Source organism: Cotesia typhae, unplaced genomic scaffold (assembly GCF_013202065.1).
Source record: "Cotesia typhae breed Kobodo isofemale line unplaced genomic scaffold, CoteBio_Ctyphae contig_5, whole genome shotgun sequence".
NCBI classification, from domain to species: Eukaryota; Metazoa; Arthropoda; class Insecta; order Hymenoptera; family Braconidae; genus Cotesia; species Cotesia typhae.
In genome coordinates this window covers 11590843-11612865 of record NW_027423757.1, presented here as the reverse complement: position 1 = coordinate 11612865, position 22023 = coordinate 11590843, and the positions used below count along the sequence as shown (strand labels likewise).

Here is a 22023-nt window from a genome sequence, read left to right as displayed (position 1 = left end):
ACCGAAAAGCAATCTAAAACATCATAAAAGATTTATAGACTTGAAAGCTTTAAATAAAAGAGAATTAAAAAAAGCGAAATAAACTAATGAAAAAATAATAAAATTGACGGACGCAGTGATCATATTTTGTCATTGAAATTTATGAGGAAATCCGATAACCAGCAGATCGAAATAGTTGGTGGCTAGCAGATGGTGTACATTTAATTATCGGGATAAATTTGCTAGATTTGAATCGTGCATGGAATTAATTGGTTTATATCCGTTTCAGTCAAGTTCTCTGCTCAGATCTGATAAATACCCAACAGACGTAACCCTCACCATCACTATCACAGAGGCTAGACAATTATGTAAATTGTAGCCACTGTAAATAAAAAACAAATTGAATAAAATAGCCGAACGTTTAAATTTGACATTCTGAATTTAGGTTTTAAATAAATCCTTTCCAGTCTCTTACGAGTTTGCCGAACCTCCCGATTTATATTTGTTATTTTTGCAACTCTATAAACGGTGCAGATTCGAATTGGACACCGTAGCAACCCGTGGCGTGTACAAATGTCCAATATAATCCAATTAGAATTATATCTCCCAGTGCAAGCATTCGTGACAAAATTGTCCGTCAATAATTCCCCTCTGATATATCCTACGGATTAACAAGGATGTATTCCCACAGGAATCAATACTCGATCGATTTACGATTCGTTTAATCTCAATCTCAGTAAAGAACATTCTATTCAACGTTGATTTCTTCCTTAATTACCGCTTACTGCTCTTTAATTTATTATTTTTCTTCCTCTTAACAATTATTTGTTTTAATTTTAGGATGCTCCGGAAATCCGGACGCAAAACGACTCTACGACGACCTTCTATCAAATTACAACAAATTGGTGAGGCCAGTGGTCAACGTCACAGATGCACTTACCGTTAAAATAAAGCTTAAGCTTTCCCAACTCATAGACGTGGTAATTATCAATACCGATCAATACAATAATTAATTAGTAACAACAATTGCCAATTCACATCAGTGGTAATTAAATTTTTACCAATACAAACTTTCCTCTTTAATATTGTACCTAAATTAACAAATTCAATTTAATTAATTACTTTATTAATTTATCAATTTTAAATATAATTGACCCAGAATTTCGTCCCGTGACTTTTCACTGTAATTACGCCTAAAAATATAAAAAAAAAAAAATTATTGCATTATTTACATTAATTAAACAATATTATTTATGATAGTAAAATAATATTTCTTCTTTATGACAAGAAAAAAATTTTTTTTCCAGAACTTGAAGAACCAAATAATGACGACCAATCTCTGGGTTGAGCAGGTAACTACTACCCGTTAAAAATATCTAGTCATTGAAAGCAAAAACTAAATAAAATAATTTAAGCCCTCGTATATTTCCAACGCAAAGGATATTCAGAGCTTCACGTTATATAGCGCTTAAATTTTATTCAGTGCTGGTGATATACCGAGTGGGTAGTATATACACACCAGTTTTCAAGCGATAAATTTCCTTGGGTGGCTCAAAGCTCGTTTAAAGTCGTCCAAAGAGACCTAGACAAAGATATTAAACGAGTTTAATAAATACACCCACGTCCCAATATACCTCAGTAATTACATAAAAAAAGATAAATTAGGACAGCCGTTTATAAGAAAGTCTTTTAGCAGCTTCAGCTTTTAGATCAGTCTTGTTTCGTTTGTATACGCTATTACTATGCATCTATATTATTAAGAAAATAAGAAAAATTTTTCTTCAGGATAGTCATATGATAAGAGATAACTGTACTTCCTTAATTATTGACATTTTTTAAGATACAAGCTCATCCCGATGTTACACTCATCGAGACCTTTCATTTAAGTACCCACATGCATTTTCATATATTTTTCATATATAAATATATAAAATATATGAAAAATTAATGTGGGTACTCAAATGAAAGCTCTTGATGAGTTTAAGGTCGGGGTGAGCTTATATCTTTAAATACGTTAATAGTTAAGGAAGTACAGAACAATTGAACAAGAGTTATTATTTAATAATGAAAAATTTTATTTATTTATTAATTTTAGGATCAAGTAAAATTTACTTTTAATTTTCAGATGCCTGAGAAAGGTCTAATAAATAACCGAAACTTCGCAGAAATAATAATGTAATTTTTTAATAAGACTGAAATTAGCAGACACTTAAAAATTTTTAGATTTTTTTTTTTTAAATAAACTAAGCGTAGAAAATTATTTATAAAAATCTCATTTATAATTTTTGAGAGCTTCTAAAGATGAAATTTTTAAATAAAATTTTCTTTCTATAATTTGTTTGTTAAAAAAATGCTGAAAATGATCAAATGTCTCTCAATTTCAATATCATCATTTGTTATTACCGACAATAATATTAACAATATTTACTTGAGAATAATTTCTTAGTTTAAGAATTTTTCTACTCTAATCAAGATCAAGTTCTTCAAAATTATTTACTCGATTCAAGCTAATTGTTTTTTCTGCACCCATTTCTTCTCACATTATATAACTCATCTGCTTACATTAACCCCATAATTATTTCAACAATAAACGCTGTTGTCTCTGAAAATAATCAAATATCTATTCGTGCCTCGAGAATCGAAAAATTAAATTCCGCGGTGAATTTAATGCCCTTTTAAATTACATACAAAGTGTACCTTAGTAAACTCTTAGCTATAATTTAAGGGTGAATTTTTCTTTCCGTACCTCATACGATTTACGTTTAACTCCCAATGGAACTCGTTTTATCGCTTCCTTCACTTTCTTCTTCTTGGAAGTTACTGCAGAACTGGAACCAACGATTACAAGCAGCAAACGTTTCTGACCCAGCGATAAATTACCAAAGACTTCTTGACTTGATCTTCTTACTCACCCTTATGCCTCTCACCGGTTAAACTTGACTTACTGTTAAATTCAAGTTACTCGGTAAATAAATTCCGTATCTTACGAATAAATATATATTTATACTGCAATACGTAGGGAAGATATGTTTATTTATACCCAAAGATGGCGGAGTATTCTTCACTGCACACCATACTATATATATACTATATACTTTACGATACTGTAGTAATATAACATGCAAGTTAACAGTAGCCCGTGAGATTATTTCCTCAGGATTCTGGGTTCAGCTTGACGTCAGTAAAATGTAAGCCGGGAAGACGAAGGCGAAGGCGAAGGCGAAGGGTAGTTCTGATGTTATTTTAGTACGTTATAGTAACTATTGCAACAACTATGGCTATAACAAAATGGTCTGATGGCTGCAGTATAGTTTAGTATAGTATAGGGAAAACCAGGCGAGACGTGTGTAGACGACCGAAAGCCACAAAATGGATCCGCCGAACCGTGCAACCTACTTCTTTTCCAAAAGATTATGCGAGACATGACATGATATGTGTAGATAAAAATAATATACTTTATATTTTCACGTTATCTAAATTATATAGATATAAATAAGGATATTTGTGGAGAGAAAAGAGAAGAAAAGAAAATAATAAAGCTTGATACTAAATTTGGCAATGAAATTTTAAATGGATCTAAACAAAACTGTGATTTATTTTTTGCGCTTCGGAAAATCCTGAAAGTTGTTTTCGCTCACGGTAACTTGTTTTTCGGAAGAATCAAACTTTTTTGTAATAAAAATTCAGAGATTTAATTTTTTTTCTTTTCCTAAAAAGAAGAATATTTTTAAACTTAAAATTTTATAACTTCCCTAGTTACAATTTAAATCGTAGATTCAACGTATTGAACGTTCAAAAAACGTACAATTGTACATATTGAATGAAAAAAAAATGATTCAATATTATTTGGTCTTCCCATTTGACATGTTAATCAATAAAAATTTACTTCTATCGAGATATTTAATTTTTTGGAGCAAGAGAGAAATTTTTTCAAGACAAGAAAATTTACTTTTATCAAGAATTAAATTTTTTGGAGCAAGAGGCTGAATTTTCTAAAAAAAATAAGATTTTTCTGACTTAAATAAATTTTTTTGGATCAAGATATTTATTTCTTAAAGTAAGAAAATTAATTTTGTCGGAATAAGTGAAATTTCTTGTGTCAAAAATTTTTTTTCTGTGTACTCCGAATTTTTTACTAGTAAAATGATTTCCAAAATATTTTTTTTGGAAGATATATGGCTGTTTAAAGACTTTATTATAAAACTTATGCATTCTTTTGCCATTCGGCTATTTGCCTTGACAAAAATTAAATAAATACAAATATTTAATCATTAAATTTGTAAAAAGAGCAGAAAAAAAATTACATCAAAGATATTTACCGAGAAAACTCTATTACATCTTCTTTATTAGGGTTTTCTTCCTTGCGTAGATATTTATTATCACTTCATTCCTCGTTTATAACTCAAGTTATCTAAATTAATGTATTAACTATTTAATCACTGGGATGAAAATGAACCGACGTTAATTCCCCCGTTATTAAACAGAAAACGGCAGCGTAATCTACCAAACGTGTAGACAAATATTAAATATTTAATGATAAGCTAAAAGCTATTCGTGTCAATAAATATAACTCCGCAATTGTATTAGCATTATTTATTCAAACAGTCTAGATAAATTGGACATTTACCTCGCGATCCATCTCTGACTCTAATTAAATTAACTTTATCCCCTCCTTCTATATCTATACTGCGAATTATACGTCTGTAGGTAAATACTTTATTTATTTTCCGCAAAAAAAAAAAAAAAAAAAAAAAAAAAAAATGATACGTGAAGATTATGCTCTCACCCAACAAACTGTATAAATTTCTTTATTCTTCAGAATTTTGTTCTAAAAAAAAATTCCTAATTCCGAGCACTTGAGTTTCGACACAAAGCTTCGGAGCTTTTGCAAAAGCTCGTGTTACCATACGACTTGTACGTGCTTATGGAAATATATTGTATGATCTGGACTGTTTTTGCGCCGTTCCATCAATTTTACTTTACTCCTTCTTATTTCTTCTTTGGCTCTATTCCGAGGGATGAAATTAAACGTGTAACATATTAATATTCGGAGCGTATATTGTAAATATTATAGTAAAAGTATATTTATAGAAGGAGGCAATATTTCTTACTTTGTCACTTACATGCCTCGAAATACTACAATGCAGATGGATACTGGTGCACATTTTATTCAGAGTTTTTTATTCCAGTCGTGGTATGACTACAAGCTGCAGTGGGATCCTAAAGAGTACGGAGGGGTCGAAATGCTTCACGTACCGTCTGATCACATATGGCGACCTGATATAGTTTTGTATAACAAGTAAGATTTTAGTTTTTTAATTATTCATCTATTAAATAAAAAATAATAATTTTGTTTAGAAAAAAAATTTTTTAATTTAAGAAAAAATAAAAAATTTTTTCCTAAAAATTTTTATTCGCATCAAAACTAAATAAATTAGGGTCATTATAAAGGTCTTAACTTGAATTTGTGCCTTATCAAGATTTCATATCATTCTAATCCTGTGAAATATTGACATTTTTAAAAATATAAGCTCACCTCGACATTATACTCATCGAGACCTTTCATTTGAGTACCCACATCAATTTTTCATATATTTTATATATTTATATATATGATAAATATGTATATATGAAAAATATATAAAAAACGCATGTGGGTACTCAAATGAAAGCTCTTGATGAGTGTAACATCAGAATGAGCTTATATCTTAAAAAATGTCAATAGTTAAAAAAGTACAGTGCAATTTAACAAAAATCATTATTTAAAAAAAAAAAAAAAAAGTTTTTTTTCATCAAAATTAATTTTAATTAATTTTGTTTCCAATAATTAAATAAATATTGTCAATTTATAATTTAAAAAACTTGAAACAAAAATGCATTGTCTTTTCTTCAGTTTTACTTTTGAATAATACGTAAGTTGGGTTCGTTTGTTTTGCTCCGAAGAAAGTTTTGTAAGCCAAGTATAACAAAAGATAAATAGTTTTAAAATTCTTACCAAAGAAATTCTTGTTCCATTTGTTTATTTGAAATATATAAGAGGATCGATACTATAACTCAAACTTAAACTTCAAATAATACGTAGAGTCTTAGCCGTTTGTAAATTTACATATTACAACTGATAACTTGTAAGTACTTGAATTAATAAAATAAATTCTATTATTTGAGATGGCTAAAATTTTCAATTTTACACGAGCAACATGATATTAATTAAAAGGGGAAACATTGAACGTGATTATAATGATAATGACGATGATAGTTAATAATTAGAACGTTAAATTAATTAATTAGTGAAATTAGATTAAAGTGATAATGAAATTTCAGCGCTGATGGTAACTTTGAGGTGACCCTTGCCACAAAGGCAACGCTGAATTACACAGGCAGAGTGGATTGGAAACCACCTGCTATCTACAAGTCTTCCTGCGAAATCGACGTCGAGTATTTTCCATTCGACGAGCAAACCTGTGTCATGAAATTCGGATCCTGGACTTACGACGGCTTTCAGGTTTAAATCTCTTATACATAACTTATTTGTTATTCCAAATTTATCAATAATATTATTTACCTTTGGAGGCGACTCGACCATCCGGGAATAAATTTTCACCCTCGTAATATTATGCATTAAATTTTTAATCTAGCTGATAAAATTGATTGGGAATTTATTTTAAAATCCCCATCAAGGCTTTACGCTCTGTGCACTATTATCAATTAGAATAATTTTACTTAATTCATTTTAATCTCTATCGAGATCGTCGATGAATATGTACACAGGTACACGTTGTTCTCTCAATAGAAATAGAAATTCCAGAACAATACCGGTCAGGATAAGCTGATGCTTCTAGCTTCTTGCTGGAATCCTCACCGCTATCCTTATTCCTCATCCTCATTCTCTCTCCTTATCATCGATGCTCTTTGCTCTCTCTCTTACGTAATAATGAAAATATTCCAATTCCAAAGTTATGTCAAGGTCGGAATTTGCTTAAGAAATATCTCAATCCCATTGCGGAAAATTAAGGATCATACATGCTTCAATGCTAGGATCAACAGATTAGTACGTCACTTATCAGACGGTCCTTTAATTAATCCTTAATATTAATCGCTATTAACTCTATTAAAGTCATCATTTTTTTTTCTTATTTTATATTTTTTTTCTATATTTATTTTTATATATTTTTTTTCTATACAAATATTTTTATAAATAAATAAATAAATTTATATTGAACTCGTTAGACTGAAAAAAAAATTTATTTTGAGAATAATGAGCAATGTAAAAAAATAAATTCGTTTAAAACTTCAAACAAATTAATTTTTTTTTTACAAAATTACTCATTTTTTTTTTAATTAATTTTTTTTCTCAATGTAGCTTCTTTTTTTAAACAAAATTTTTTTTTTTAAATGATGAGTAATTTATATTAAACTCATTAGACTGAGAGAATAATTTATTTTTAAAAATATTACTCATTTTTTTTTAAATAAATTTGTTTAAAATTTTGAATTATTTTTTAGATGAAAAAATGAAAAATTTTTTAATACGAAAATTTTTTATGCGGATTTATTTAAACTGTACTCAATATGTAAATTATGCATACATCCTTTAGTAAACACTTGTTGATTTAATAAATAAATAAATCAATAATAATAAAACAATAATTACAACCCTGTAAAATAACTCGACTAATTAACCCTCGAAATACCTGCCTGTGGTATTCTATCAATCCGATCAGCAAAATAAGCGAAGCCGACAGGACTTTTAAGCCCCAAGATTAATTAATCTTCTATTCGGGTCGAAGCTAGTAAATTATACTGAAGAACTCCCGCTTCTAGACTTTACACTTACGCTTACGGTAGTTTTAGTTTTTACTTCGGAAATTAATTAAACTTTTTTCTTACACTGTCATGACACTGCAGGTTGACTTGAGACACATCGACGAAGTCCATGGTAACAATGTGGTTGACATTGGCGTTGATCTTTCGGAATTTTACACTTCTGTCGAGTGGGACATTCTTGAAGTTCCAGCTGTCAGGTAATCAAACCTTTTTTACAACTTAGAATAATTACTAATGATATTTTTTAAGATATAAGCTCATCTCGATGTTAGACTCATCAAGACCTTTCATTTGAGTACCCACATCAATTTTTCATATATTTTATATATTTATATATTTATATATATATATATGTATATATGAAAAATATATAAAAATGCATGTGGGTATTCAAATGAAAGCTCTCGATGAGTTTAACATCGGGATGAGCTTATATTTTTAAAAACATTCAATAATTAAATTGCAAGCAAAAAAATTATTAAAATAAAATAAAAAAAAATTTTTAAATGTCGACTAATTGGATTTTCTATCAATTAATTTTAGTGTCTCAATATTTTTCACAATTAAATACTTTTCTTCTTTACAATCTAAAAAATTTTTTAATAAAAAATTTATTTGCAAAATATTTAATATTTAAATAAGAAAAAATTTTCGCCATAAAAAGCTCAAGTTTAACTTACAAAAGTGCAATAAAATTTTTATCTGATGATTTTCTTAGAAATGAAAAGTATTACACCTGCTGCGATGAGCCTTACCTCGACATTACCTTCAACATAACAATGCGCAGAAAAACGTTGTTCTACACAGTTAATTTAATAATACCGTGCATGGGAATATCCTTTTTGACGGTGTTGGTGTTCTATCTGCCGAGCGACAGTGGAGAAAAGGTTCGTATACATATATAAAATTCAGTATATTAAATATATACAATACTGTAAAGCAACCAGATATCCTATTATAAAATTCACGAAATTATTCATTCAATTTCCTCTCGGGAGTCTGTTTAACTCCAATATTATCCTTTCTCATTGTCATCGTTCAATCCGCCTTGTTCTGTGAGTTCAACGGCATTAAGTCTTGTTACCTCATACTCGTACACTCATAAAAGCCTGACCATTCTCATACCTCGATTTTACAATCCACACCCTGTAATAATAATTATTATTATTATCATTACTTCACAATCATAGTAATAATACCGAGAACAATAGCGCAATTCCCGGCTCGCTACTCTGCTTCTGAGTGATCGAATATTCATTTTATGCTTTACACTTTAAAGCTCACGAGGAATAGGGAATAAATTAGCCTCAAGCTAAATAGATCCTTTTTTAACTCCAAAGTATTTTTTTTTTTTTTTTTTTTTTTTTTTCCGGTCAAACGTGAGTTGGAAGACAAAATTTAAAAAACTGTTCATTTAGATCGTAAAAAATATTCAATTTAAATAAATTAGTCTGTGTAATAATGTAGATCTTTGTTTTTAATGATAACTTCAGGAAAAATTTATTAATTTTATTTTTAATAGATTTGATAAAAAATTTATTACATTTATTTTGTTCAATTGTCAAAATACAATAGTCATCCCTTAATAATTAACATTTTCGTAAATTTAAGTCCATTCTGATTTAATACTCATCGAGACCTTTTATTTAAGTACCCACATGGATTTTTTCATATATTTTATATATATGATATTTATAATATATATAAAATATATGAAATATATGAAAAGTGCATGTGGGTACTCAAATGAAAGGTCTCGATGAGTGTAACATCAGAATAGACGAATAAACTTAAAATTTTTAAATTCAACCCGCAATTTAAAAAATTGAAACAATTTTATAATAGTTATCAAATCTGAAAAAAAGAAGAATAATAACTGAATAATTAATAATAAATTACTTTAATTACAGGTCAGTCTCTCAATATCTATCCTCCTGTCGCTGACTGTATTTTTCCTGCTGTTAGCAGAGATAATTCCTCCAACTTCCCTGGTGGTGCCACTGCTGGGTAAATTTGTATTATTTACAATGATCCTCGACACATTTAGGTAATAAATTGACCGTAAGACCTAAACACGGACATAATTGATAAATCGGTTAATTAATAAAATTAATTGCAGTATATGTGTGACAGTGGTGGTGTTAAACGTCCACTTTCGATCACCACAAACTCACGTGATGGCACCCTGGGTGAGACGCGTGTTCATCCACGTACTGCCTCGGCTGCTGGTAATGCGAAGGTGAAGCAATTATACATATTAATCCATTAATAATAACAATAATTAATAGCCCAGTTGGTTGATAATTGAATTATTCATCGAGGAATAAAAATGTATAATTTTTCCATCTCAGGTATGATTTAAGACCTCAGTTCCAAATAGATCGCCGCAGCTTTGACCGGCAACGTGTGATGGTAAGAACGTGCAATGGTCTGGAAGTACGTGACCCGACAAGGTTTGCTGAGGATCCGGGAGCTGAATTCATCGAGCCGCCCATGCTGTTTCCCAGTGTCGACTCGCGAGATGAATTAAATCCGCGGTACATCAATTATTCCAGAACCCGTAGTTATAAAATGACGTTTATTAAACTCAACAGTTTTCATTCTCATCTCATAATAATTCATTTTTATTCCAGAGAGCTCGAGGCCGTTAATCTGGGCAGCGCGTGTCAAATTCATGGTTCACCGGCTAGTATACCGCCACCCCCGCAGCTTCCTACCGAGGATAGTGTTGATGCTTTATGCAAAACTCTAAATAATTGGCATCACTGCCCAGAACTTTATAAAGCTATCGAGGCGATACGATTTATTGCTGATCATACTAAAAGAGAGGAAGACTCTACTCGAGTATGTTTTAGTTTTTATTTTAATATTTTAATACTGCAGAAATTTGAAGATTTTTTTATAAATCTTGTGAATTATTGACATTTTTTAAGATATAAGCTCACCCTGACATTTCACTCATCGAGACCTTTCATTTGAATACCCACATCAATTTTTCATATATTTATATATATTTATATATATATTATATATATAAATATGAAAAATATATAAAAATGCATGTGGGTACTCAAATGAAAGCTCTTGATAAGTGTAATATCGGGATGAGCTTATATTTTTAAAAATGTCAATATTTAAGAAAGTACAGTGCATTTAATGATTTTTTTAATTAATAAATTATAGTAAAAAAAATTACAAAAATAATTTTTTAAAATTAGTTTACTTGAAAAAAATTAAAAAATTGTGTTTGCAAATTTCAGTGTTATTAATGAAAATTAATTTAGCAGATATTTGATAATTTTAAAAACCTACTTTTATTATTCAATTGCAGGTAAAAGAAGATTGGAAGTACGTGGCGATGGTGCTAGACAGACTATTCCTGTGGATCTTCACCCTGGCGGTAATAGTAGGCACAGCTGGAATAATTTTACAAGCACCAACTCTGTACGACGATCGTATACCCATCGACGTTAGATTATCAGAAATAGCTTCAACCACTGCCAAACCGCACATCGTTACAACCCTCTGAGTAACGTTAGGTGTTTCGTAAGACTAATAAAGTTATCAGAAGTAACAAAAAAAAAAAAAAAAAAAAAAAAAATCGTTAAATAAATTTAAGCTGGTTCGCGAGTTAATGTACCAAACCAAGACTGACGATGTTATTACATCTTAGTCTTAATGGTCACGAAACGAATATAATAAAATTAGCCGACAATTTTTTTTTTCTCAATAAATTACAAAAAAAATTATTTTGTTAATAAAAAAAAATTTTTTTTTTTAAATTATTTTTTTAATAAAAAAAAATTTTTTTTTTTTAATTATTTTTTTAATAAAAAAAAATTTTTTTTTTTAAATTATTTTTTTAATAAAAAAAAATTTTTTTTTAATTATTTTTTTAATATTTTTTTAATAAAAAAAAAATTTTTAATTCGGCTAATTTTATTTTAATATAACGAGAGTTTAAAAAGACACTTGTTAATTGTCTGCAATTATACCGATCATTATTTTATTATTTAATTTTTTTTTTTACAGTAATTATTTTTAATAATGTAACGAGTGGAGGATCACAAAAAATAATTAAATAATAAATAATTTAAATTGCCAATCCTCATCGCATAGCTTCACTAAGTCTCAACGTGTTGCCGTCATCCAGCCGAGGATTAGCCGACGTTTGTCTTCAGATAAGTCGATGGTACTGTACGAAAAACGTGACTCGTAAGCATAACGCAGTAATTAATTTAAAGCAACTTTGAAAGATTAATTTAGATAATAATGATAATTATTATTATTATTATTATTATTGTGAAGATAACAAACGGCGGTAGTGAATTTATTTCGCCTGTTGCAGACTCAGAAAGGAAGAAATATATTTAAATGAAAATTCGTTTCGCAAACGTTACATCGAGCCTGTCATTGAAGGGGCCATACAATATTTTGATTAAGCAAAAAAAAAAAAAAAAAAAAAACTAAAAATAAAATGATGAATTAAAAAGATTTAATGGGAAGTAATAATGAGAAGAAATAAAAAAAGACACTTTGTGTCTGAAAATAATTTATTAAAAAAATTCTAAATTTCTACGTCTGAATTTTAGGATGTGGAATAAATAATAAATAAAACGGGTCGGGGCTTTAAATATTTAAATTATAAATATCGACCCAATTTTATTGCTCATATGTTTGTAATAACAGTCAAAAAAAATTTAATTCGCTGATTTATTTGTTTTGAGGGGGTATTATAGTCTAGAAGCATGAATTTCAGGTCATTTTTTTAAGTGTCATAAAAAAAAGGCAATCAATATTTTTACTATACATTTTTTATGAGTTATTTATTAACATTATTAACATATGAACATGAACTACGGTCATCCCGAAATTTAAATTTTTAGTATTTTTAAAAAATTCGAAAAAGTAAAAAAAAAATTTTTTTTTTCAGGCAGTCGCTATTTTGTAAAAAAATTTTTTTTTCAACTTTTCCCTAGTTCATGCCATAGCGACATTACTCTAGATTAATAACCTTTTTTATTTTTTTATTTTAGATTTCTACACGGAAAAAAACAAGATGTCACTGGATATCATCCCAGATTATACTCAGTGATATCTGGGGTGAAAAAAAAATTTCAGATAGTAACTAGTATAATCCAGATTATACTGGGTGATATCTGGATTTATACTCATTATAATCTGGATTATACTCATTGTAATCTAGATTATACTCATTATAATTATTACAAAATATTATTCCAAGATTTGACTTATAATAATTAAAAAAAAAAATGGATAGTAAAAATATTGATTGCCTTTTTTTGCGGCACTTAAAAAATTACCTAAAATTCATGCTTTTAGACCGGAATACCCCGTTAATTTCCACTAAATAATAATTTGGTTAATAATAATCATTAAAAGAATATAAATATAAATTAAAAAATAAAAAAAAAAAAAAAATATATATATATATATATATATATATATATATTATATACATAAATAAAAAAAAATACATTTTAATGGTGTGCTTGTGATAAATGGGTCGTATATTATGTTACTGTAATTTATTTATCGGAAACTGTAATTAAAAATATATATAGCCGTTATTTGTGGATTTAATCTCTCCGTAGAGGCAATATATATATATATATATATATATATATATATATATATATATATATATATATATATATATATATATATATATGAAATATGAATTTTATACATATTTATTTTATTAAATTGATTGATAATTGAAAATAATAGAGATTGTATTAAATATTAACGCGTTAGAGTTGTCAGGTGATTATTCCGGTATTATGTGAATGTATTTGTTGTGACAGTAATTATAATTAATATTGTGTGTGTGTGTGTGTGTGTGTGGATGGATTGTTAAAAATATATTAATTTATATAGTCATATTAATATTTATGTGTAAGAAATATTATTAAGACAGCAATTAAATGTTAACAGAAATAAGCACAGTGATAGTTATTCAAATGAAATTGATATTTAATAATAATATTAATATTGATAAATAATTAATAAGTAATCAAACATTATTCCCTTCCACTAGCGATGCGAAATTATTAGTTAATTATTACAGCGATTGTAATTTATTAAATCGCCGGTAATTATTATATTGTATGAAGTAATTAAGGATTTAATATATACGGGGGGAGGATATTTAATCCGGTCCATTTACTATTTTTTTTTCTTAACATTTTTACACTTCCATTTAATAATACAAAAGTAAAAAAGTAATGATAATTAATTATTTTAAATTATATAAAAAAAACCTCCGATTGTACAATTAATATTTATTAGAAGCCATAAGATTTTCATTGTAGTAATCATTTTTAGTGAGAAGAAATGGTGTGAATTTTTTTTTTAGGATTATTGTAAATTATACTGAAATTAAGAGACGTTGAATGATTTTTTAATTTATCTCTAGATATATAATTGAAAAATTACTTTCTATTTTGTGAATTATTGACATTTTTTAAAATATAAGCTCATCTTGACATTATACTCATCGAGATCTTTCATTTGAATACCCACATCAATTTTTTATATATTTTATATATTTATATATATAAATATATGAAAAATATGTAAAAATGCATGTGGGTATTTAAATGAAAGCTTTTGATGAGTTTAAGGTCGGGATGAGTTTATATTTAAAAAAACGTCAATAGTTAAGGAAGTACAGTGCATTTAATAATTTTTTTTATTAATAAATAATAGTAAAAAAAATTATAAAAATTAATTTGTTTGAAAAAAATAAAAAAATTGTGTCTGCAAATTTCAGTGTTGTAAATGAAAATTAATTTAGCAGATATTTGATAATTTTTCTAACGAATTTTGGTAAAAAAAAAATTAACGTAGAAATTTTAATAAATTAAAAATTCAATTTTTTTAAAATATTTTTTTTCTTGTTAAATAATATTAAAAAATTGTCAAATGATTGCTTTTAAATTATATTTTTATTTCAAAATTTTTTAACAAAATAAAAAAATTTTTATTTTATAAAAATTGTGTGCGTGTAACAACATATCCGAGTGAATGACCATCAAAAATAAAAAAAAAACTCGTCATCAAACGTGTTCACGCCAAAACTCCTAAAAAAAGTAACATAAATATAAAAAGTAATTACTAACTATAAAATATCATCGAATACATACTATAGGTCTGAAAAAAAAAATTAAATTTATTTTATAAAATTAATGTATATTGTCAGAAAAAAAAAATCCATCGCTTACAGCAGCTTGTAGGTAGTTTACCGCGATAGTTATGTTTGCTCAAACTTGTGCGGATAAAAATTAATCACTAGCTCATACATAATTACAGTATGTTCTCTATTAACTGCCATGATAGTTTAATGTACATTAATGTATCTGGACATATGGGTTTTAAACTAGATTTTTTGTCATCACAGTATACCGTTTGATTAATTATTAATAATTAATGATTAAAAATAAATGAGTAAAATTGAATAGAGAGAAATAATTGTGTATATGAATATATTATTCAATATATATTAAATAATATTGCCTAAAAAATTGTTTATCAATTTGGTATCTCATCAGCGGCAAGCTCAGTGAATAAAATACGGATTGCGACTCTATGCAACGACACGGACTGTAACAAGTAATAATTTAATTAATAATAAATAATTCAACGAACAGTTTCATATATAATAGCAACCATATTAATAATATATGTGTCCAATTTTAAATGAGGTTCACATACCGTTGTAACATAGTGTTTCTAAACAACCTGCCCCAAAATAATTTGAAAATAAAATAATAATTATTATTATTATTATAATAAATAAATACCGAAGGTGTAATTTAAAATAATAATACATTTTTGGGGCATCCAGCTGACTGCTAAATTTGGTTCTCTTTAGATTGAAGCTATAGTAAAAAAATAAATTAATTCAAAAAAATAAATTATTATTTTAAACGTGAGCAATTGGCGCGATGCCCCATTTAATGAAACTAAAAAATAAATGATTAAATGAATCGTGTAAGCATTAATGAATAAATTTCTACATAACACGTGTATATCGATAAATTGATGAATAAACTTAATTTTTGTAATTATGTTTTTCTATTTTATTAATTCATTTTTTTTTTTTTTTAATAAATTATTTTATCACTCATTATTCTATTAAAAAATTAAGTTGAAATTTACAAGTGGAGTCAAACATTTTCATTTTCATTTTTTTAACGAAATTTCTATTTGATTTTCTTGATATATTTTTTTTTTTTTGAAAAATACATAAAAAAATGAATATTTAGAAAAAAAAAATTTTGATTCTCAATTTTAAAAAATTTTACAAATTTTCAAAATAATTTATAAATTTTTTAGAAAATTATAATATTCATTTTTTTTTAATTGTTCATTTTTTTATGTACTTAAAAAAAAAAATATATCAAAAAAAGATAAAATAGAAATTTTATCCAAAAACATGAGAGCCAAAATTTTTACCAACTTTTGAAGGTAAAAAAGAATTAAAAAAAAATTAAAATATGTTAATAAATAAATAAAAAATAACGTGGACCCTACTTGTAAATAATTATCAAAAATTACTTTATTGGCTCTGGTATTTTTTTTTTATTTTTGTTTCTAAAAAAAAAAAAAAAAAAACTTTATTTTCTCTGATTTAACTCCAGTTCATTTTTTGCTTCGCGCATTCTTTTAGCTTTTTTTTTTAGCGTCATCGCACCTGTGAGAGAAATATTTATTTTTATTGAGCTATTCAGTGCAATTGTTATGAGAGACTTTTAAAAAAATAAAATAAATTTTACCTAGTTGCTTTGTTGGTGTACTTACAGCAAAGTGTTTGCCAAAGTTCAGCTTTCTTTTTGTCATTTGTGAGGTCGTAATCTTGATTTGCCGATCGTTCACGGAGCTTTTTGCAGATATTTCTTATCTCAATCATTTCTTCTGTCGGCGGAGGGAATAAATACGCTTCTATTTTGTGATTTGGATTTTTAAACGCCAACCTTACATTACTCATCTGTAAATAAAATATATCCATGAATTTTCTATAAAATAACCTGAACATTCATTAAATTTATTAAAAAATTCTTACTTCATTAAATAATTCTAAAAACAACCAAATCCACGAACAAAATAAAGTTAGCCAGTCGCTTTTTAATCCTTTGAAATTTCCTATTTTTAAATCTGATATTATTATATAATTCACATACATCCTGCAATTAAAAATTAATTAATAAATAATTTAGTAAGTTTTAAGTAAATTAAAATTAATATTAAATTTTTGAAATTACCAGTTGATGAAATGAGCACTCAGCAGCAATTTAACAATCAATAGCCGGCGTTTATTTTTAACGCTCGAAATAACGCGACAAGTATTTATAATTATTGATAAAATTGCTTTGTAATACAGTAATTTAATTGCAATGTCAAATGATCTGAAACAAAAATAAATTTAATTAATAAAAATTAATAAAAAAATTATTAATAATAAAAATCGAATTAAAAAATTAATAAAATTAAATTTAATAAAATTATGAATAAATAAAATTTTGCTTTATTTAATAATAATAATAATAATAATAATAATAATAATAATAATAATGCTTAAATATAATTACTTTTGTTCAGATGAACTGTGAATAGTAACACAAAATAATAAATTAATGATTCCTTGTAACCAAGAGTCGTGCGTTAAAATCTCAATAATTCCGCGGTGTAAGTAAAAACTTTTATGTAAAACAAACCCTAGATCTAAATATCTAGGTCTTCTTGAAAGGCAAGTTGAATCCAAAGATTCAGGTACTAGTAATTTCAGGTAAATTATGCAGCTGATCGCGAAGCCGATTGTCCAGACACCGTCGATTATTCTCCGGCGAATTAACAGCGGATATTGCATCCGTCTAAAAAGGAGCTGTAAATTAATAATTTAATTTAATAATGTATGACATTAAATTTAGTTTTTAATTTTTAGATTCTTTTTAATTTATTAAATTAGAACTAAAAAATATTGTTTAAAAATTGCACTTATAGTTTTTCAAGTTTTTTACAAATTAAAATTTTTTGTTAAAATTTTTCCAAAAAAAAAAAAATTTATTTGTTAAAAAAATTTTTGGAATTATTAAATGTCTGCTAAATTAACTTTCATGGACATTTTTTTATAAATAAACAACTTACGTCATGTGACATGATAATTAAAGACAATTGCATAAAATAATGACATAAAAAAAAAAAAATACTCACATGAAGGCACTTGGTGTATACCGCATACAAAATAACCCACAGCAGGATGATTGTGAGGGGAAAATTACTGCTTTGCAATGAGTAATTGTTTACAAATTTCTTGTGAATTTTTAACAAAGAAAACGATGAATTTATGTCGCTTAACCACGAATATAATTTAAAGCTCCATGTGTCCATATTTTTTTATATAAATACCTTTTCTTCGTTGAAAATTTAATGATAATTGACAAGTGTCATTGTTCGTTGTTTGTTTATTATTTATCAATTAATTATTTCTTCTTCGTTGTTGATTCATAGTGTTAAAAATTAAAATTTTAGATTAAAACAATCGCATTCCACATGTGAATTCTTGATGGTATTTTTTTTTTTTGTAAGCTTACAAGATAAATTTTGGTATAAACTACTTTGTCGGAAGCTGATAAATGTTTAATTTTTATATTATTTTTATTGAGAATTAATTTAGCAGATATTTATTCATTTTTAGAATTTTTTAACAAATAAATTATGGCAAAAATAAATGAGAAAAAAAATTGACATTTAGAAATTTTAAAAAATTACAAATGCAATTTTTTAAAAATAGTTTTTCAGAAAAGATTTATTTTGTTAAATAAAATTAAAAAATTATCAAGTGGCTGCTAACTTTAATGTCATATATTTTTAATAAGCTTTATTTCTTTTTTAATAAAAATCACTGAGTAATTTAATTGACTTTTTTCTTTGAAATTTTTATTTTTTTATTTATAACACTGAAATCAGCTGACGGCTGAAAGTTTTTTAGAAAATTCACTGTAATAAAAAAAATATTAAAAATAAATTTGCACTTATAACTTTTTCAATTTTCTGCATGTAGAATTTCTTTTAATTAAATTTCTAAATTAATTAAATATTTTTCGTAATAATTTAATTATTATATTATAAAAATTAAATAAATTATAAAACTAAAATTAGCCAACAGCTGTCGCTGTCAGCGCTTTCTGCGCTCAGCTGATAATAAAAAAAATTAAAACAGAGGTCGCTGTTTAGAACCCAACTAGAAAAAAAAAACAACGCATTTTACTCTGGCAGTAATTCTAGAGTCCGTCTCTGATCTAAAAAATTACGCACTGCGAGTAAAAAACGAGAAAGATAAAAATTAAATAATTACAGCTGATCACGTAACTTATAAAAACACCAAAATGTTGGGGTTGGAAATGAAAAGTTTGAAAAAAAACCCTGCTGTAAGTTAATCTCCATTTTATTTTCCTAGCCAAAAATTTCTATCCAGCTCGCATTAATTACAATTATTTAAACATTAATATAAAAATTACTTACCATTTATTTAGCTTTTGCCGCTGTTTGCTTGTGTGATAGTCGGAGGATTTATGGCATCCGGATACTTGATCCGTCTGGCAACAAAAAACCCTGATGTTACATGGAGCCGAACAAGAAACCCTGAACCATGGCAGGAGTACAAAACTAAACAATACAAGGTATTTAAAAATCCACGTCAAATTAGTTAACAATAGTTTATCAACAATGACAGCAAGAATAAAATTTTTTTCTTTTTTTTTTTTTTCAGTTCGTCTCGAAAATCGATCACTCCAAATCGCCAGTTCCAGACTACTAATTAATTGAATTAAATTAATAAATAGGTTATTCGAGCATACAGTATCGTAAATGTTTTGGAAAATTATATTTATTTAAAACATCAATCGGAATATTTAATGATACAGATGCTGTGTAAAAATAAAATGTTTAAAATATAGTAACTTTTTGCCTCATATTTTTTAATAGTTATTTTTAATTTTTATTATTAAAATAAAAGTGTTTGGTTATTTGACCTCTGTGAACTATAAATAATTAATTATTTTAACTATGATCATTATCGAAGAGTTTAAGGTGCGAGATACTCTATACTCTCTGGTTATTATGTAAGAGAGTAAGAGACTCCATATGTTATAAGATAGTCATTTTAAAGTGCGAAAAATTTTTTAATTTAATTTTTAAATTAATATTTTTATTTTTTTGTATTGATTTTTTTTTTATAAATTTAAAATAATTAAGAAAGCAAGTAATTAAAAAATTTTTTTATTTTTTTGACATATCAGCTGACATCTGACAATTTTTAGAATTTTAATAAAAAAAAAAAAAATAAAAAGTATTTTTAATAATCACACTTGTAATTTTTTTTTAATTTCTGCATGTAAATATTTTTTACAATAATTTAATTAAAAATATCTAAAACCGGTCAGATGTCTGTCAATTTCACAATAATTTATTTTGAGGTTATATTGAAGCAGTAATTTAATTGTTGGAAAAATGGGATCAAACTGGGAAGAATTTTACGCGAATCTTCCAAAGCCTAAAGATTTAGACCACAGTATAAAATTGTTGGAAAAATTTTGTGAACGAGCTCAGAGTGCTAAAGGAATTATTTTAGTAACGGTAAGTTTAATACTGCTTGATAGACATGCAATAAAATGAAATAAAAATAGATAAGTGATTTTATGGCTGATAAGTGTCAAAAATATTAAATTTTTGGGTAAACAGAGTGGAGGGACCACGGTGCCGTTGGAATACAACACTGTTAGGTTCGTAGACAACTTCAGCGCTGGTACCAGGGGCTCTGTGTCTGCTGAATATTTTTTGGAGCAAGGATATGCGGTCGTATTTATGTACAGGTAATTTTTATACTGACAATTTTTTATTTTTTTTTACTAGCAAATTTTTTTTCCAAAAAACTATATTTAAAAAATTAAATTTTTTATTTTTTTTTTTTAGCAAATTTTTTTCCAAAAAACTATTTTTAAAAAATTAAATTAATTTTTCATAAATATTTACTTAATTATTCTTATTTAAAATAATTTAATATTTTTGTTTTTTTTTTTTTTTTTTTTTTTTTAGACTCAAAACTTTTGAACCGTATTCAAGACACTTCACCGGACAGAAATTTTTGGACATGCTGGAACTAAAAGAAGCTGATGGAAAAAATTCAGTATCAAGTAATTTCATAGACAATAATAATATTTTTTTTTTTTTTTTGATTAAAATATATTTTAAAAATCGTTTATTAATTATAAATAAATTAAATAGTATTGCCAGAGTATTCAGACCGTATTGCTGAAGTCTTGGTGAAATACAAACAGGCATTGAAGCAAGAAAAATTACTGCAAATAACATTCACGACTGTTGCTGAATATTTATGGTTACTTAGAGCTGTTTGCCAAGCATTAGCTTCTTTTGAGCGTCGAGCTATCATATACTTGGCTGCTGCAGTATCTGACTTTTACATTCCACCTCATGAAATGGTAAGTTTACTTCATTTTTTTAAACCTTGGATGATTAATTAATAATTATTAATATAATTTATTATTCAAACAGTCAGTTCACAAAATTCAATCCAGTGGACCTCCAAATATATCACTACAATTAGTCCCAAAAATATTGAAGCCTTTGGTGAGCTTGTGGGTGCCCAAAGCATTTGTTATTTCCTTCAAATTGGAGACTGATGAAAATTTACTGATCAAAAAAGCCAGAGACGCTTTAAATAATTATAATCACAATGTAAGTAATTTATTTTTTAATTTTTGATTCAACTAAAATTTTTGAACTTAATTTTACAGCTGGTGATAGCCAACATGCTGCAAACGCGCAAACAAAGAGTGGTGATGGTAACTAAGGAGAGAAATTACGAAATTATTTTGACTGATGAACAATTAGAAAAAGGGGAAGAGATTGAAAAATATATAATTGATGATCTTGTAAATAGACATACGCAATTTTTAAAAAATCAATCCTAATTAATTATAACACTGAAATTAGCAGACATCTAAAAATTTTTTTAATTTTTATAAAAAATTAATTATGATGTAAAAAAATTTTTTTTTAATTCTTACATATAAATTTTTTTTAAAGTTATTAAATTATTATAAAAATTTTTAAAATTAAAAGATGTCTATTGATTTTACTATCATAATTAATTATCCAGGAATTTTATTAAATATT

The 22023-nt window shown here is 26.5% G+C and overlaps 4 protein-coding genes across 24 annotated transcripts in view; 3 read left to right on the top strand and 1 right to left on the bottom strand.

The window, feature by feature from the left end:
- The window catches only part of Nachra3 (nicotinic acetylcholine receptor alpha3 subunit), a 78723-nt gene extending 66747 nt beyond the window's left edge, over positions 1–11976 (top strand). For 3 of the 9 annotated variants that reach the window (XM_074248738.1, XM_074248737.1, XM_074248739.1), the window contains 11 exons: positions 820–959; positions 1287–1331; positions 5169–5278; positions 6301–6481; positions 7885–8000; positions 8522–8690; positions 9714–9850; positions 9923–10042; positions 10155–10647; positions 11135–11349; positions 11836–11976. In XM_074248738.1, coding sequence (XP_074104839.1) covers positions 820–959; positions 1287–1331; positions 5169–5278; positions 6301–6481; positions 7885–8000; positions 8522–8690; positions 9714–9850; positions 9923–10042; positions 10155–10647; positions 11135–11332 — 1709 coding nt within the window. In that variant the 3' untranslated portion in view covers positions 11333–11349; positions 11836–11976. Of the gene's footprint in view, positions 1–819; positions 960–1286; positions 1332–5168; positions 5279–6300; positions 6482–7884; positions 8001–8521; positions 8691–9713; positions 9851–9922; positions 10043–10154; positions 10651–11134; positions 11350–11835 lie in introns of those variants that run through there. The other 6 variants (XM_074248743.1, XR_012479885.1, XM_074248742.1 and 3 more) reach the window with 6 other exon arrangements.
- LOC141531171 (uncharacterized) lies at positions 8795–18387 on the bottom strand. Of its 10 annotated transcripts, none has more exons than XR_012479886.1 (7): positions 18040–18387; positions 17418–17710; positions 17091–17234; positions 16892–17012; positions 16630–16816; positions 15541–16522; positions 14756–15429 (listed from the first exon to the last, which is right to left on the bottom strand). XR_012479886.1 is itself a non-coding variant. In XM_074248755.1 (7 exons), the coding sequence occupies exons 1-7, from the start codon at positions 18214–18216 to the stop codon at positions 15413–15415; spliced, it is 966 nt and encodes a 321-aa protein (XP_074104856.1). In that variant the 5' UTR covers positions 18217–18387; the 3' UTR covers positions 14756–15412. The 10 variants fall into 10 exon arrangements, 9 of the variants coding, with proteins under 9 accessions (XP_074104859.1, XP_074104857.1, XP_074104856.1 ...); XM_074248755.1 differs by having other exon boundaries at positions 15541–15567; XM_074248762.1 differs by having other exon boundaries at positions 14756–16522; positions 18040–18138; positions 18235–18380.
- Positions 18388–19088: 701 nt separating this feature from the next.
- Nd-mlrq (NADH dehydrogenase (ubiquinone) MLRQ subunit) lies at positions 19089–19801 on the top strand. Its single transcript, XM_074248769.1, has 3 exons — positions 19089–19256; positions 19362–19508; positions 19598–19801. Exons 1-3 carry the CDS (start codon positions 19215–19217, stop codon positions 19643–19645), a joined length of 237 nt encoding a protein of 78 aa, XP_074104870.1. The 5' UTR covers positions 19089–19214; the 3' UTR covers positions 19646–19801.
- A 141-nt stretch (positions 19802–19942) lies between these two features.
- On the top strand, positions 19943–21992 carry Ppcs (phosphopantothenoylcysteine synthetase). 4 transcript variants are annotated; one of them, XM_074248765.1, is made up of 7 exons: positions 19943–20085; positions 20319–20463; positions 20569–20699; positions 20923–21020; positions 21112–21326; positions 21400–21582; positions 21642–21992. In XM_074248765.1, the coding sequence occupies exons 2-7, from the start codon at positions 20338–20340 to the stop codon at positions 21816–21818; spliced, it is 930 nt and encodes a 309-aa protein (XP_074104866.1). In that variant the 5' UTR covers positions 19943–20085; positions 20319–20337; the 3' UTR covers positions 21819–21992. The 4 variants fall into 4 exon arrangements, with proteins under 4 accessions (XP_074104866.1, XP_074104868.1, XP_074104865.1 ...); XM_074248767.1 differs by having other exon boundaries at positions 19943–20089; XM_074248764.1 differs by having other exon boundaries at positions 19943–20089; positions 20316–20463.
- Positions 21993–22023: the final 31 nt, after the last annotated feature.

Bases quoted from the DNA above. Each gene is read 5' to 3' on its own strand.
- Ppcs (XM_074248765.1), top strand. From the start codon at position 20,338: ATGGGATCAAACTGGGAAGAATTTTACGCGAATCTTCCAAAGCCTAAA. The intron at 20,464-20,568 runs GTAAGTTTAATA...TTGGGTAAACAG, and splicing joins AAGGAATTATTTTAGTAACG to AGTGGAGGGACCACGGTGCC. The intron at 21,583-21,641 runs GTAAGTAATTTA...TTAATTTTACAG, and splicing joins TAAATAATTATAATCACAAT to CTGGTGATAGCCAACATGCT.
- LOC141531171 (XM_074248753.1), bottom strand. From the start codon at position 18,216: ATGGACACATGGAGCTTTAAATTATATTCGTGGTTAAGCGACATAAAT. The intron at 17,013-17,090 runs GTAATTTCAAAA...TTTTAATTGCAG, and splicing joins AGTGCTCATTTCATCAACTG to GATGTATGTGAATTATATAA. The intron at 16,523-16,629 runs GTAAGTACACCA...TTTCTCTCACAG, and splicing joins ACTTTGGCAAACACTTTGCT to GTGCGATGACGCTAAAAAAA.
- Nd-mlrq (XM_074248769.1), top strand. From the start codon at position 19,215: ATGTTGGGGTTGGAAATGAAAAGTTTGAAAAAAAACCCTGCT. The intron at 19,257-19,361 runs GTAAGTTAATCT...CCATTTATTTAG, and splicing joins GTTTGAAAAAAAACCCTGCT to CTTTTGCCGCTGTTTGCTTG. The intron at 19,509-19,597 runs GTATTTAAAAAT...TTTTTTTTTCAG, and splicing joins ACAAAACTAAACAATACAAG to TTCGTCTCGAAAATCGATCA.